The sequence below is a fragment of the Lineus longissimus genome, chromosome 5 (genome assembly GCF_910592395.1).
Source record: "Lineus longissimus chromosome 5, tnLinLong1.2, whole genome shotgun sequence".
In the NCBI taxonomy this organism is placed as follows: domain Eukaryota; kingdom Metazoa; phylum Nemertea; class Pilidiophora; order Heteronemertea; family Lineidae; genus Lineus; species Lineus longissimus.
The window spans coordinates 18936363-18954037 of record NC_088312.1 but is presented as its reverse complement, the minus strand read 5'-3'; the positions used below and the strand labels follow the sequence as shown (position 1 = coordinate 18954037).

Genomic DNA, 17675 nt, shown 5'->3' with positions numbered 1-17675 from the left:
GAATCCTATCAGTTCTTGTTTGTAACAATGAATATTTGAAAATTAAAGTGATACTATGATGTGATTTACAACTTTGCGGAAATACGTCCGTTTTTAATTGTTGATCACAAATGTAAAGCTCAAATTTTCCATTTTTGATTAGATTTATTATAAAATAGCTGAATGTAAACCACTGCGACCGCGAAAATGTTCATGTTGTGACGTCATCAACGAAAACGGCATCGAAGCGAGCCGTCCGGGCGGGATTAAACCATCAATTTCTAGAAAATGTGCATTTCGATTCGAAAACCTTACTGATTTATGAGAAAGTGTCGTAGTCATTTGTCAAAAAACAGCGAAAACATTATATGATGAAATTTGACATGAGTTCCCCTTTAACCTAAGTTTTTCTGAGTAACCAAGTTCAGCTTGATGCTAGTTACACTGGTGGTAGTATGTGACACTCGGCATAGCCTCCAGTTTGTGCTAGATCTTCTACCAAGGAGGATTAATACTTGTGTGGCCAGAGAGGTGAACTTTCCAAAAACCACCTATGCTCACCAACCCTTGGGAGTGCGCTTTCCTGCTGTTTAATGTTCGTTCAGTTATGAGCATGGTTCGAATGATGAATGATCTGGCCAGGCAGCCGGAATGATTTATCGATCAAGATCAACTGATATCAGTGTACATTAGGCTATTTAGGTCTCGGGATTGATTTAAAAAATTAGCAAATGAGAAAAAGAGTGCCAGTATATTAAGATTGAGAAAAACTGCGGCATCTTTCAGGTGAAGAAGGCCAGGTGTTATTGTTCACCCGTTGTATGGTTTTGAAGAGAATTCGAAATTATTAACTGAGTTTCAGTCCTACCAGTATACTATCCATCCTGTAGCCCCTCCTGCAAGTTTGCCAATAGAGAAGGAGATGGAAGAAGGGAATATAACAGCTTCAACCTGATCAACTAGATATTTGGTCCCCCCCTCGAGTCATTTCAGGCTGCTGTGCGAAAACTAATGGGCCAATATCATGGTAGTTTGATTTTTCGTAAAGCTCATTTTGGAACATTTATAGTGGAACCTCCCTTAGCGGACACCTCTCTATTAAGGACAACCTCTCTATTAAGGACACTAGTTCTGGTCCCAAATTGGCTGTTTTCATTCACTTTGACCTCTCTAATCAAGGACACCTCTCTATTAAGGACAGCCCTTGTCAGAGGGTGTCCTTAATAGTGAGGTTCTACTGTACTTCTGAAAAGGACTGCATGTATATTTCTCAACTCATTTTCTGTCTACCGCAGTACCCTTTTTTTGCCAATGTGCATTGTTCCTCCCAGACGTATCGTAATACAACAAACCGATATGGGCAGTAATGAAAACCCTGGATTCAGGATAACCATAAATGGTGTACAGTAGAACCTTTCTACTAAGGACACCTTTGGGACTGATAAGTGATGTCCTTGATAGGGAGGTGTCCTGATTGGAGTGATCAAATGGAATTGAAACAACCAACTTGGGACCACAATGAGTGTCCTTAATAGAGAGGCTGTCCTTGATAGAGAGGTGTCCGCTAAAGGAGGTTCCACAGTACCAACCGTCTGTTTTATGATAACGATATTGCTTGATCATAAATATTCTATGTGGTGCGGAGTCGTTGGCAGTGACGACGCCCGGGGGAGTGTGGAGATTAATGGCTTTGACACATTTCCCATACTGTGTGGATATCTTTTGCGCGGTGAAGAAAATTCATAGTTTTTATCGTGGTGGAACACTACAATAAGGGGATTTATTGCATTCAACAGGAGATTTTCTTTTTAGGCCACAGGCCAAATCCAAAAAGCTGACATTTGTGACATCATTTTGGGGCCAAGTAAAATATTGCTTTCGTCATGATGAACTAAATCATCACGTCATAATAAAAAGTTCCCAGAAAAGGGTTGCAGGTTAACCCGATAATACACTCTTTAATCATGATAACATCTAATGCGGAGAGCAGAAAATTTTAGTTCATCTGTTCACTACTAGGTGGCTCGACCTGCTTCCTTCAGTCCTGCCACCTAAGAGGCAACTGAAGAACTAAAAATTAGTCTTTTTTGATAGGATTTTCCGCTATAATGAAGATCGGTATTAAACCATCCCACTGCACCATTGGTCTGAATTGAAGTTAAATACATGACCATCAAATGGCATAGCTGAAAGAATCCCCAAAAGATCGATACGAAGCACTTCCATCCAATATTGACATCTATTAATGAAGACGCTGTCCATCTAAAAGAACTGCACTCAAAGAGGCATTCCACTATACTGAACGGAAATTCAGAAAAGGCTGCCCGAGGCACTTCAAACCAATACTGACGTCTGTAGCTACCGGACATTTCTGGTCTGAATTTGTCATTCTTTCATCTTGCGGTCCTCTGCGTTCAATTTTACGCCCAAGTACCGCAGACTGGACGGATCAAATAGTAGATCCCTCCATATCAATATTTGTTTTCAATATGTATTCCTGAGTGTGTGTCACTTTGTTGGGCTGTGCTGGAGGACTGCGGCCCTCTACCAGGTGAAATTCATTTTACAACTTTTTCCCTACTGTTACCTTTACACTGCTTGCTTTTTGTGTGTTTTTTGGTCAGTGTTGTATAATTAGTCCAGTTATTCCTATTTCACTTTGTTTTTGACAGACCTATTTTGACTGGACTATAGTGTTCACTATTACTTTGACTGGACTGTATGTGTTCACCATTTCCAGCTTGCTTTGTCATTGCACAGAAAGCTTCTTCATCATTATCAACCTTCCTCAAGCTGATGTGTTATGTTTGTCTGCTTGGTTTCTGTTTCAATATCATAACAACATCATGAAGAATGTATTTACTCTAGTTTCACTAATCTAAGACCACTTCATAAAGTACTATGAAGTCGACACAAAGGCTTGACGTCATGGCCATCGGAAAACTTGGTGTCGCCAACCCATTTTCTGTCTGAATCAAACATTTTGAATGGCTTCAGAAATGAGAAATGGTCTTAGATCAATGAAGGTAGAGTAATGTAAATGCTCAATTAAGTGGTGGCGATTTTGGAAAACACTGCAATAATTACTGTGAAGATGTGCACATTGGGTTATTGACTATTGTGGGATGGGTGCATCTTGAATGTATTTCTCTAATCCCATTTTCGGAAGATATCGCCGCCATTTGATATTATCAAGTAGTTACAGTCCAAATCACAATTGACATCCCTTCCATCGCATCAGTGGTGCTTCACTGATACACTGCTCAATGTGTAGGTTGCGCGTAATATAGGTGCAACCGAAAAAAACATAGAGCGTTAATCACTTCACTGGCGCATCAGTGCAAGCAACTCGTGCGTACAAAGCTCTGACCCGAAGCAGAAGGGATGTCAATAGTTACTTGAACTGTACCACATGTTCTCATGTTATATCATTGCACAACTTTCCGGAACATGCCAAATCTAACGTTCTTTTCTTTCTTTTGTCTCTCCTTTAGACTGAAGCAAAACTGCAGGTCCAAGTCCCCAACACCCTCGATGGAAATCTCCTGGAAGGCATGTGTGGATTTTTCGATCTCTACGAAAAGCAGGCGACGAGGTTGGACGACAGTATGCACCAGCTCGTTATCGATTTGGAAAGGTTGGAGGAACAGATTGAAAAGACGGGAAAAAACTTGAAGGAAATGGAGATATACAAGGAAGAACATATGGCTAGGTAGGAAAAACATACTCATTTTTGGGATGTTAAATCAGGGGTTAATGCTCGGATCTTCGGCCCTGCACGCAACTATGGATTGAAGGAGGGTTGCGGGTAGTGGTGCTAAGATCATCTAATCTCCTTGTGAAATGACTGAGTATAGCTAAACTAAGAATCCCTGATTTCCTCTGGGTGTGGTTACCATGGCATTTGCTGATATTGCTATAACGGAATTTATGTGGTGTCATTTTTGCTTGAACATCCTTGTTTACCATGAGCCCCTAGCTAGGAAGTTTTTTTGGTCTACCTTGTTGACATACCATGATGATCTCCTGGAAGTTAACAAAAATAACATCATTATCACTGCATGCCTATATAGTCTACCATGGTAACGTCATGATTTCTGCTGAAGAACAGCCAGTCTTGCCCACATTACACAGATCGGTCAATGTTTGTATATCCCTTCTCTGCCATAGTGACTTGTCTTCCCATACCCAAGATCTCATGACATTGCATGTCAGAGACTGATTTCCGTGCTTCTGTCAATATCAAGGTACAAACAGAAGTTAGAAATAGATTTGGTCATGGTTTCTGCGGAAGAACAGCCAATCTTGCCAACAGATCAGTCTATGTTTGCTATCTGTCATCTGCCATGGTGACTCCAGTGATGGGGACCGTCCATGAATCCTTCTTCTCATATGGGTGCTACTCACTGCCAATAATATGTCGACCAATACAGGAGAAAGCAGGGGAATTTAACTGGTCTGTTGGAGTGGTCTCTTGACAATCTTCCCATACCCAAGATCTCATGACATTACAGTGCTTCTGTCAATGTTAATTTGGGCCGAACTTTGATAACCTTAGCCCGCTGAGTTATCTTTTGACATGTTTTTTGCACAATGATTCTGTTGAAATAAAATATCTGCCATGTATGCTTCAAGCCGTATGCCAGTACATAGGAAAATGTATGGGACAATTTCACCCCACTTTGGGACAATTTCACCCCATCTTACGGTATTGGTATTTATAGAAGAAACCATGGAAATTTGATACCCAATCAATTTGTGTCTTGTCAGTCTTCCCTTGCCAGCCACCATTAAGTATCTCATCTCTCTGCTTGTCATCTTCTAATGATCGTGCTTCTGTCAATATTGAGAGAGGAACACAAGGTAGAAATTGATTTGGAAGATATTACAAGCAAGAACAACCTTGTGGGTTTGTTGCCAGGAAGGAGATGCTCTTGCCTGTATCTGTGTTGATTATTCTTTGGATGCCATGAAGACTTGTCTGGTGGGGACAGGCTTCTTAAGTCCTTGTCTCATTGGTGACACATTACCGATAAGATATTGACAAATTTGTCTGTGGCTGGGCTAAATCTAGCTCAGACAAGTACTGCGCTGCATTCCACAAATTAGTGCAAACTCTCAGTAATTATCAGCATGTTTTCTCAAACAATGTCACTGGTCTCAATTCACTTGGCTTTCAGGTTGTTTTTACTAGCTGCTTGACAAATTGCACTCTTAGATGGAAATCGGAGTGAAAAGTTAGCTCAAAAGAGCGACAATGTCCATAATTCCAGTGTAGTTCATGTTAATCATCGCAACGTTTTTTCAAACTGTGTCACTGGTCACGATTCCCTTAGGATTGTTTTCCTGTTGGATGCCACAATGCTAGAAAGAAAGCTTGTCAGAATCTTTGTTATGGGGACAGTCATTGGAAGGAGAGCTTCATGTTCCTCACATCACACAGGACCCTGATAGTTTCGCCAGCACACAGCATCATTATTGTTTTACCCGGAGCCCACCTTAGCCAGACACCGGAGCCCACCTCACCCAGACACCGCCTGGTTGGATCTTCTGATTCATTTACCAATACTGAGTCATAAATCATCGCCGTCCTCATCGGACCTGAAGCTGTCGACTACGCGACCTGGCAGGAAGATAGGTTTCTGATCATGACATTACTGTTCTCTAGCGCACGATTGGTGGTGGATCCCTTGGGTTTTGTAGAGATCTTCGATGTTTTCCACATGTCATGGCAAATTGCACAGCTCTTAAATCTAGAGTTATAGCAGAATGTGTTCTTTGGAGCAATAATCACTATATTTCCATGCAAATTGGAAGACAAACAAATATGGGCGATGATTTATCATTGGCAAAAACTCCCTTTTGGGTTTTGTATGACAAATTGCATTGCTCTTAAATCTAAAGCTAAAGGAAGTAGCATTCAAACGAGCAATGATATCCATATTTCAGAATTGAAAGACAAAGAAGTTTGAGCGATGACTGCGCTTGATTGGGACACTGCATCTTGGTGCTTGTGGCCTCTTGAGAATCTGCCGTCATCTCATCAGCGTGAAATAGACAGCCAGTGGCTGTTTATTGCATTATGATTGGCACACACTCTCGTTTGAGTTTTGTTTTACAAATTGTGCAGCTCGTGTATCAAAAGGAAACGAGAAGTAATGTTCAAAGGGGCAATGATATCCCTATTTCAGTGCGAAATTGGACAAAAGCGTGATTTGTTACACGCTTGATCAAGGCTCAGCCTTGGTGTGGTCTCTTGATAGTTTGCCTTCATCTCGTTAGAGTTAATTTGTTGCGAGTCGCTGTTTATTGCATTATGATTATGGTTTGTAGGAATTTTGGGTGTTTTCAGCCGTTATGTAGACAGATATATAAATTCTATACGCACCAAGTTTCACCAAGGGCATGATAACTGCCCTACGGCATTGTGTATAACTCCATTTCTATTTTCTTGGACCACCGGTATCATTTACGAACGGCGTACCTCTTTAAGGGGCATCCAATTAAATGTATGGCTCATGGCGGATAGATTGCCACTGTAATAGCGGAGGCCACCAGCATTAGGCTGACAGGCTATAAGTCGTGCCAGCTCGAGGTAGGGCCATGATGGATGGAGGCGTCATTCAGTCAGTCAGATGTGAACAATCGTTGATATCAACCTCCTCCAGGCTGATTTGTGCAATGGTGGCTTTTGCGGGCTGCACTGTTTCATCCAAAGGGAAGTTCTGACTCCACCCTTACAGCAGATTTGCCAGATCAATGTTGACTGTAAACGTTAGCTGAACTTTCTTGTCAAGGAAAGAGGCAATTCATGAGAAGACCTAGACCTCAGCTCAAGCTGCGAAATGAACTGAATGTTTTTTTAATTGGCATCATTTATTGTGAATAATGCTTTCCAGGCATCTGCATTCTGTTCTTGATGTTGATTATGGTACAGATACTTTTAGGTCTATTCCATCATTATCTCAGTACTGTCATAATATCTTTTGGTTTCTGACCTTGTGAATACTGATTAGCTCATTCAATATTCTGATATATGGTGACTAAACTTATTATTGAATTCAGTCTTATTGGATTGCCTCTGAACTTGAAGCAACCTCTCTATTAAGGACACCCTTGGGACTTACAAGTGCATATTCAGTGCATATAATGTGCTTATGCCTTCCCTGGTACATAATCAGGCACCACTATAAATGCCTCCTATTACATGTACTTTTATTTCATGTCAAGTTCAGTAATATACACTCGAACTTGAACTTGGACAGAAAATGGGAACTTAAAACCCTCTTCAATGGTAAAGTCGAAACACCAAGTATATAATAGTATTTGCTGCTGATATTATGTGGAATCATAATCGTTGAGACAAGCCTGAAGAACCCAGGACCCTTTGACCTCTGTTCCAGAATCTACCCATTATTACTATCATTGTCTATTTGACTTTATTCCTGTTATCTGATGGGTAAGGGGAATAAGTGGTCATAAACAGTATTGCTGTATTGTCATTATGTCCTATTTACATTGTAAGCAAGGTGTTATCAAGTCTATAACAAGGACTGGTTTATCAATATGGAGCGCATTGACCATCCATATCATGGGTGTAACCCCAAAAATTGTTGTTGACAAACTGATGTAGAGTGACGCCTAGTTTTTTTGCCAAGGTGTCCTCATAACCTAAATTTCAGTATCTATCCAGGCTGTTTGGACATGCTGACGCATTTTGGGCTGCCATGTTAAAAATGTTAAAAAAAAAGATTTATTGAATTCTTTTTTGTTTTTAGCTCACCTCTTAGCAGAGGTGAGCTTATCTCATACCGTGGCGTCCGTCGTCCGTCGTCGTCGTCGTCGTCGTCGTCGTCCGTCGTCCGTCGTCGCAGGGCACGTTTCGTAACTGTTAGAGCTATTGAGTTGAAACTTGGTACACATGTACCCTTATGTAATGACACCTGGGAGACCAAGTTTCGGTCCGATTCGTTTCATGGTTTGGCCACCAGGGGGCCAAACGTTAAAAGTGAAAATATGCAATATCTCCCTTAATAGTAGTCGGGAAATTTTGAAAAAAATATGGTAGGTACTTCTAGCAAAGGTGCATCATATATCCTCCGGGTTTTTGATTTGACCTCCTTTTCAAGGTCACAGAGGTCAAATGGTGTAAATAAGCCGTTAGGATGTAACGATGGCACATTTCTAAACTGCAATGACTATTGATACCAAATTTGGTACACATTTACCCCTTAGTCAGGTGATCTCAGGGACCGAAGTTTGGTCCAATATGATTCACCACTTGACCACCAGGGGGCAAAATCCAAAAACCTTAAAAATGTGATTATTCCTTAACTTCTTGCCCGATTGCCACCAATTTGATATCATGGGTACATCTAACCACCATACAGTATATGTCACACAGGTTTTTAATTTGACCTTCTTGTCAAGGTCACAGAGGTCAAATGGCGTAAATTGGCCGTCAGGCCGTAACTATGGCACGTTTCTTAACTGCAATGACTATTGATCACAAATTAAGTACACATGTACCCCTTGGTCAGGTGATCTCAGGTACCGAAGTTTGGTGCGATCTGATTTGCCGTTTGGCCTCCAGGGAGGGGGCCAAATCCTAAATTCTTCAAAATGCCATTATTCCTAGTAATGACTTGCCCGATTGGCACCAATTTTATATCATAGGTACATCTAATTCTAACAACCATTCAATGTGTCACCCGGGTCTTCTTTGATTTGACCTACTTTTCAAGGTCACAGAGGTTGAATGTACTGTAAATTGGCCATTTTGGGGAAATTGTAATTGCTTGGACCTACATCAAACCTAACACTACATGACACAAGACCATGCTCTTTATCCATCTTTCCTCCACATGAGGTGAGCACAATGGCCCTGGCCATTTCATTTGTAGAAATCATTATCATGACCCCCTGACCTCACTTAAACTGGATATGATGCACCTTGATGACTAAAAACCCCTTCAAATGTATTTAAAGTCCATGAAACTGTAAAAATATTACTTTTAAAAGTCTTAAAGAGCGAAATTGGTGTCTGTGTGAAAAACTGCTGGTTGGAGAGATGCATTCAAATCAAAAGCCAGGGGAAACACAGCATTTCCAGATTTGTTGATCAAAAGAATTAAATTTGTTCGATATCTAAAGCAACGTCTGCAGGCAGTGTGATATTGATATTGAATCCAGTTACTCTGCACCGTCGGTCAGTGCCCTCGTGGTTAGACACATCAATATCAGTCATCGTGTTTGACGTCACGCATCGCTTACCGCCTCACTGTGGTTCTTGATTATTGATTGGCCGATCGGCAGCCGGCTATAACTGATTAAGGCGCAGCAGGCCGAGATCAAATCGTCTCTGTGATGATTTCGAGCGAGAAACGCGATATTAGCATCTATAGCTAGAATCTGATGGATCGAAATATTGACGATTTGTTCGATTCTGCAACAGTCATTAGAAAATACTGATTGGAATGGTTGGTATGTTAAGCTATTGGAGATGATGACACTGATGAACAGCTTATACTGCAGGGTGGGATGAAGCGTATCAATACGATATATGGAGAGGAAAATGTACAAAAATTTAGATAAACAATTATTTTGAGGAAAACTATTTTTGCCAATTCACTCTGCCACCAACTGCGCAACCTCGTCACAATCTGCGTATGGTGGCGAAACGGACTGATTTTTCAATATGACGACGTCGAATGGTTTTAGAGGGGCAACTCGTTCCCATGTACCCCAATCTCGTCCCCAGTAGCCCCTCTAATATTAGAATTGAAAATGCTGATTAATTTGATTCAACTTTAACAAATGCGTATGCAAAATGGATTCTATATAACATAACCCACTCGATACTTATCACCCTTCTTAAGTTAGTCTTGGGCCAAGGGGTATATCAGGTGCGACTTAGAACATAAGTTATACTCATTCCTATTTATCAGTATAGTTTGACAGCCAATCTAGAGTGTGTAGACATCTCTCATATCTCAATAAACTCAACTGGCCCACTAATCTAAATGTGAAGTTGTGTTTGTAATCCAATGCCGTTTTTATGAAGGTAATTTGTTGTCCTTTATGAGTTTTGCTCTAGATAGTGGCTAGTATAGTGGCTACCATTGAACTCAATTTTGCGAGGATGGGAGAAATGTTAGGAACATCATTGAAAGAATTTTACTACATTGTTGTGGAACAATAAAAAAACCCAAGTTATCTGTGTTTCTGATTGCCCTCTATCAGTATAGTTTGACCGCCGATCTGTCAAAACAATCGAACCTGTGCAGACATCTCTCACTTCTCAATAACCTCAACTGGCCCACTAATCTAAATGGGAAGATATGTTTGTAATCCAAGCCTATTTTTATATCGGTAATTTGTTTCATGATAGCTGGTTCAAACAAGTTTTTAGCTCAGCTGACAAAGTCAGCGGAGCTAGTCAAATAGCTATTCGATTGGTGTCCGTCCTTCCATCCAGCCATGTTGGGCATTTTGTAACCATAGAACTGCGGCACTTCAAATATGGTTTTGTATGTTAACAGCGCAGGAAAGGATGCTTACAGAAAAGAAAATGTGCGATTCGACTCACATTCAGCTCCCCAGGTGGCAAAATGCGTAATTGAATAAACCATTTTTTGCCGCTCTATTCTTGCAGATAAAAGCTTGAAATAAACTTGAAGAGGTCTTCATGATATAGAAGTTTTCATATAAAATAGATTAGTGTCGATTTATATCACCAGTTGGCGGTAGTGAGCAAAACTGTTGTTTGACCCCGGATGACCCCGCTTTAAATTTCCCGCCGAGGTTACCTGGAGTACTATCATCAAGAAAATGGCGGTGACCTTTTTATTTCTACCGGAGCGACGATTTTTAAAGTGACAAATTTTCTTTTTTAAGCCTTTACGGAAACGTATTTTGGTACGAAACTTCACACGTTTATAGAAAAGGTCTACGAGAATGTGTTCAAATGCCCTCATAACGATGAGTTCAACAGAATTTGGTCAAAACAACCTTCGAATGGAGTCAACTTTCTTTGCGAAATTGAAGCGACGACCTCATTACTTATCGTAATTTATGCAGATCTGAGTCCAGCTGATGGGTGATGTTCTGATTTGTGTTCAAACTATTGGAAACTTCGGAAATTAGTTCTATTAATTCTACTATTCTGCAGGAGTATATTATAGCCATTGATGTTGACAGCTAAAAGCACGAAAACTTTGTTCAGGTTTCTCGTCCAATCACGTGACCTCTCCAACACTCGATAATGCACTCTTTTCGTCCACGTTTTAGGCCAATCTTCGGCCTGAACATGAAATCTAATAAGCGCAGTACTTAAATCAGATGTTTCTCTCGCCTTGAAAACATTCCTGGGTAAAATCCATTGAGATTAGCCGAGTTAATCCACTTTTTCCGTGCCTAAAATCTCTGCCGCTGAATTCTATAAATAGAAACTATTAACATCGCGGCAGTGTGGTTCCCATTGTGCGCCCTCCCACTTCACACCATGTCAGGAACTTTTACGGAGAGAGAGGGCGTGCGGTAAGAAGAATGGCCAAAATGACGTCACGTTTTCCTGGCAATGTCGCCAGACCAGTCAAGCATTGGGAAAGCATCTTTAATTCAGACAACCTTAGAACCAGAAAACGAATATGTTAATTTGCAAAATTAAAAGCAGATTTCACCACCAACCAGCCAAATCGGAATACGACGGCGCAAAATGTTCTCGCTTTCCTCCTGCTAAAAAACCTTGTTCCCGCACTCCTATTTTAATTTATGCCAAGGAATATGATATGATCTGTTTTCACTTTTTTGTATTAAATGGTATTCATATAATGAGATCAATAGTAGTGTCCGTGTCAGATCCCATCATGGAGGTATAAATAATTATTTATACCTCCATGATCCCATCGTTCAACTAGTCTTCTCTCCCCAGGTGCCTCACACGGACCTTCACGTCCCAATACTCAAGACCAACTCTTACAATATCGCCCTCAAAACAACCCTGGAGTCATGAATTCACAGGTGCTCCTGTGAAATCTCAGTTCTAGTTTATTTATCAAACTTTATCGAGGGTTATCGAATCGAATGGATGTGTCGATCGTCGGGGCGGATTGATATGTGGTTAGGTTGTGCGTCCAAGGCGATTAGGTCATTCAGTTAGTTTGAGAAAGATCATGATCATGAAGATGCGTGTTGTGTTATCATAACTGGAAAATAAGTTGAAAGTTATTATTAGTACTACGATTCTTACATGAGTAAAAAGTAGACGTTTTAAGCAACACAATAATGTTACTCCCATAAAAAAACTGTCAGTTCTCCTTACCACTCACAGAAGCCAAGCCATTGCTGTTAAGTTATGCAGGGGCTTAATCAATTACTTGCACTCCCTGTGGGGTGAATAACATTACCTTTTGAACGGCTGGCTGTAGGGGGATGATTGGAACAGCCGGTATACCTGCTGACCTGCTGAACCGAGGTTAATGTTATTTTCAATCCACGATTGCAGGTCACCTGATTTTCGAGATTTCGCGGGAAATGAAATTGTAAACAAACGCATGTGTGCAGTTCAAATGTAAACAAAAATGTATTTTTGGTACTTTTGGTTGCTGGACTTGGGTTTTCCCGCAGTTAGGAGCTGGATCAAATTGGTAGTCTATTGTGCTGTTTTAGTCAGAGGTAGCACTTGATTATGAAGGGATTTTCAAATTAAGGTGACCATGGTCTTTTATGTGCTCAGCTCACCACAGCTTTCAATACTTGATGTATCTGAAGAGGCGCGCGGAACCTGACATGGCCTTACCAAGGAGCTGCTCACTTTGCCTTTTTGGCTGAGACATTGCTACATGTAGGACTAGGAGGAGCACGCATTTTAAAGTTATAGTAGTGATAGTACAGTTGGTTCGAGCCATTTGGAAGCCGACATGTGAAGGCCTATCTGGGTTCTCCTTCTTCTCCGTATAAAAAGGGGCATATTGCTGACTAAGGAACAAGGCATATTGACATTGCCTCATCATCTCTATGGGACCAATTGATATACTTTTATATGCGCGCATACATCGTGCCATTTCAGGGTCCGAGTCTGTGGACAATTGGTTTGATTAATTTGTCTCTTCGATATTGCTCCTTTATTGCATTAGATTTTCATCGCAATTCGATCTATTCAAGATATAGCCAATTTGAACCTGTCTGCGCCAAGGATAGATTGGTTCCATATCGACTCACTATGACTAGGAATACGCAGTAGAGCACAATGTCATGAAAAACGACCCTTTGCCTCCTGTAATATTTACATATGGCTGATTAGTTCAATCATATTTCATCCAGCTGGCAGCTCTGCATTGGAAATTTTAGTGGTATAACGTGTTCTCTTGACCTTCAAACAGTAGTACAAAGCCGATATTTACTACTTTATAGTATACCCTCAGTCCTATGTTATTAGGTCATCCAGCTGAGCGCCAGGCCCTTGGGCCTCTTGTTCTCTTCTCGACAAAGTGGTTGGTGTGCAGAATCCATAGGTCTATGTTGAATTCTCCAGTAGCCTGCAAAAGGAGGCAGAGTATAGCCTGACATGTACTCCATAATCACCACCATGACCACACAGGTGGAGGTTCTCATAGTGCATTAGCCTTATGCATTATCGTATTATGCATTAGTAGGCTGGATGAGTCTTATGTTGCCACAAGACTCTGAGTCGCCTGTAAAAGGAGGCAGAGTATAGCCTGCCATTTACTCCTCGATCACCACCATGACCACACAGGTAGATGTTCTCATAGTGCATTAGCCTTATGTATTATGACATGATGCACTAGTAGGCCTGAGTCCGATGTAGACCATTAAGGCAGCATCTAAAACAATACCATTAGAGCATCAGTATGATTAACGACACTGTAGAAGTGTTCGTCACAAATGGGGATTAGCGCAGTCGGATTTGTCGCTAAATAGATTGATGTGGGCAGATTTAAAAATAGCATGCGACATTGGAACGTGTTCATGTGTGTGCCAGGTAGCGTGCTGCTGCGGACTGGGGTCAAGGTCATTGGCAGAGGATTTGTATCTATCTTCTGCAATGATTCAGTCGACACTACCTCGCCAAGTTCAAAACTGGTTGTCAGGAAACGTCTCTTTTAATGACAGTAATCGTCAATCTGAAGGGCATTTTGAAGAGAGGTTCTATATAATGTGCTAGCAGTATACTGTCATACACTACTGAATGTACTCCTTTGAAAGTGCTTGTACATGTGTTTTAATCCCGAACTCAGATGAGAAAATGCAAAGAAGAAGTTTATATCTGGTACGTTTTTACACAATTTGAAATTTTCTCAAATTCAATTACAAATTTCAAATATCTGATGAATGGCATTGGCCTTTAATGCAAAGACATAAAAGAAGATTCATCATCTCCGCTTTAATCAAACTGCTTCTAATAATCTTGACGATGATTTCCCATAATTCATTTACCGATCGTAACATATGGACATTATGACTCATCAAGTGGTGCGCGTGGTTCCTGCCTCCATATTCAAAGAGTTCTCTTAAAGAATGACGCTAATGGCATCAGGTTGAAGGAGTTTTAAGACGACGCCACACTCGTCAGGTCATGAATAACGAAAATGTTCTTTCAATTTTCGTGGAAGTTACATAAAGATTTTGATGCATATGAATTTAAAGTGCACTTATGTGTGGTTTCTGCAATGAAGCTGTCATCGAGTTGTTTCATGTCTTTAACCCTTTGACACCAATGGTCTTTGAGGAATATTTGTATTCTCACTATAGCTTCTCCTATAAAATGTATCAAAACATACGGTAGATGCGTTAATCATCTGGGCGCGGTAATTTTCGCACCTATTTTTGCAATTTGAAAAATTTTCTGCAATTTTCATTTTGGCAGATTGAAAATTGCTTTTCAGTTTTTCCAAATAAAATTTTTTTCTCGCAATTTTCATTTTTGAGAATCTAGGTCATTCGCATCATTTACTTTCCCGTATCCCAATAGTCATTTCCAAGCCATCCCGACATCTATAAAAGATCGTCCCCCCCTCCCCCCGATAAGAAGTTCGTTCAAGACGTGACAAACAGCTATATAACAAACAACGCATTATTAAATGAGTTATTGAGCTTCCCTGTGTGAAGCCACAAAACAGAACTAGCGACAATCCTTACCAAAGACGCCAGATGGAATCTCACCACAAATATTATGGGATGGAAGCATTTGGGATTATTGATACCGCCGCCAAGGAAATGGTCTAGGCGGCCAGTTGGGTAATCATCAGAGGATGAATTGTTTGCCCTGATATGACTTTCCCAGAGCTCGTAAAATCACCCGAGCGCACTCCGGCCTGATGGCGACCGCTCTGAAGAGACATTATCATAAGTCTTATTGAGATTGAGGAGCGTTATAGCCTGCTGGTTACCACGCAACAGGGCCCTGGTTCAATCATGGGGAGAACCCAGGATTTCATTTCTGGAAGAATGGGCGTAGCTTTCAAGGAACTAAAATTCCCGTCTCGTCACAGTCCTTCAAATGAGACTTAAATCTGAGGTTCCTTGTAACTGGTGTCTATGCCAAAGGAAGCAAAGACTCCACCAAGTGAGAAAACATGAGTAGCTTGTATGGACTCTACCTCCAGCCGAAGTCGGGGTCACTTGGCCAATAAACCTAATTGGCACCTAACGGTAGTGGCACGTAAAAATGTTCATTCCACCTTGGAGGAGGAGTAGTCTCTGGAGAATAACACCTCCACACTGAAGGGGGAAATAACCAAGATCGAGACACTGTGCTCCGAGGAGCGTGAAGTATTTTCAGCATATTTTTTTCATGGCGGATACAATGGGATTTAGATTACAGTCCACATCACATTAAGTCGTCCCTAAATTTGTCTCATTGGTGTATGTTGCGCAGTCGTTGACACTTAGCAGGATGGATGTCAATTGTGATTTGGACTGTAGGTCAGGATCTGCTCTTCAGAGATTGTTGGAGATGGTGAGAGATTGGCACCAATTGCAAGAGTCGGAGTCACCATACGCTGTGCTAGAAACAGCAGTGATTTCACGACCGCGGAAGGATGGAGCCTTGGTGGTGTTGTGTCTCAGGTCTTTGACTAGTCCCTGGCTCCCTGAATCACCACAGCAGGAGACTCCAAGGAGGGCCTCATAGCCTGATATGCCTAACTCCACCCAGGAGTATAAACAGGTTCCAGTCAGAAATGCTCAGGTTGTAGCGCTGATTGAGAAGCTTATCTGAGCTCTACTGAATAATGAATCCCTCCCTTAGGGCTGCTAGGCTGGTGTGTCTGTCAGGACAGCCAATCCCATTCGAACAATCCAAACATCGCTGGCGATTCCATAAGTAACCAAGGTAAACTTGAGTAAAAAGATGTCTTTCTGGCAACCAAATAAATACGACTGAACCCTTTTTCATTTCGTCATTCTCTTTTAATCCTATCAATTACAGATGCACTTTCTCCATGCTACCATTTCAGTCGTGACATATCTCGATTTCATGTCATCTTCTAATAATCCCGATGCCTTAAAATACCATCATCATTTTTTGAAGCCGACGGTTTCTTCTCCGGTCTGATTGAGATGCACATCACGTTCGTGCAGTGATACGGCTTCGATGGTTACATGTTTGATGAGGCAGATAGCGCTTAACTTTGAGTTTCTTGTGCGCTAAATAGCCGATTTTGGAGTGAGATGGCTCTTTGTCTTGCATCGTAAATTCTTTGGAAAACTATGAATTAACACAGAGTTAGCAGTTTAGAAAGATTCTTTTGTATCTATCCATATCTTTCTCTTTTCATTTGGTTGTAATTTCTACATTTGCAACAAGGAGCCTAATCTTGTGGTACCACGCTATAGGGCTAGGGTTTGATCCCAGGGAGAACTCAGAATTGATTTTTGGGAAGAACTGGTGTAGTGGTTCCTTGTATCTGGTGTCCATGCCAGGGCATGCAAAAGACCCCACCGAGTGAGAAACATCAGTACCTTGGAAGGACTCCACCTCTGGCCCAAGATTGAGTCACTTGGTCAATAAAACCAGCTGGTGCCTAACCGCGCATAAACAATGCTTATCCTGCCTTGGAGGAGGAATGATACTTCCAAGTTCGGACCAAACTCTGAGGAAGAAGAAGAATTGAAGAATACGATAACCGCAGAATCATACCTGCCTGGCCTAAACCTCGATGGATCGCGCCAAGCTCAATATCATGGATTCAATTAAAGATGACAGCACTCCGCCTTGTTGAAGAGACAATTTCTTTATTCCAACATTTATTTGCGTCATCATGCGTGAAGAGCAATGTCAGGCTATGATTTGATTTAATTTTACATTCGTTTCACCTTGAATAGAAATTATGATCCTAAATAGAAATTCCGCAGTTAGGATTATGATCCTAAATAGAAATTCTGCAGTTAGGATTATGACCCTAACCAGAAATTCAGCAGTTAGCTGACCTGTCATCGACGTTGAGAGAGTGGACCATTAGAAAATAACCACAGAATCACACACTTTAACCTTGATGGATCATACGAATCTTAAAATCATGAATTCAGTTTAAGATGACAGTAATCCGCCTTGTCAAAGAAGCAATCACTATCGATGCATCAATTTTGTGAAATTCCATCATCCTTGGTATCAATTTTGTGAAATTCCATCATCATTGGTGCATCAATTTTTTTAAATTGATTGAAATTTAGCA

The 17675-nt window shown here is 41.0% G+C and overlaps 1 protein-coding gene across 13 annotated transcripts in view; it reads left to right on the top strand.

Moving 5' to 3' along the window:
• LOC135488724 (protein F37C4.5-like) overlaps positions 1-17675 on the top strand; it is a 111029-nt gene that overhangs the window by 19050 nt on the left and 74304 nt on the right. For all 13 annotated transcript variants that reach the window (XM_064773467.1, XM_064773473.1, XM_064773471.1 and 10 more), the window contains one exon: positions 3474-3691. In XM_064773467.1, the coding sequence (XP_064629537.1) occupies positions 3474-3691 (218 nt within the window). The remainder of the gene's footprint in view (positions 1-3473; positions 3692-17675) is intronic.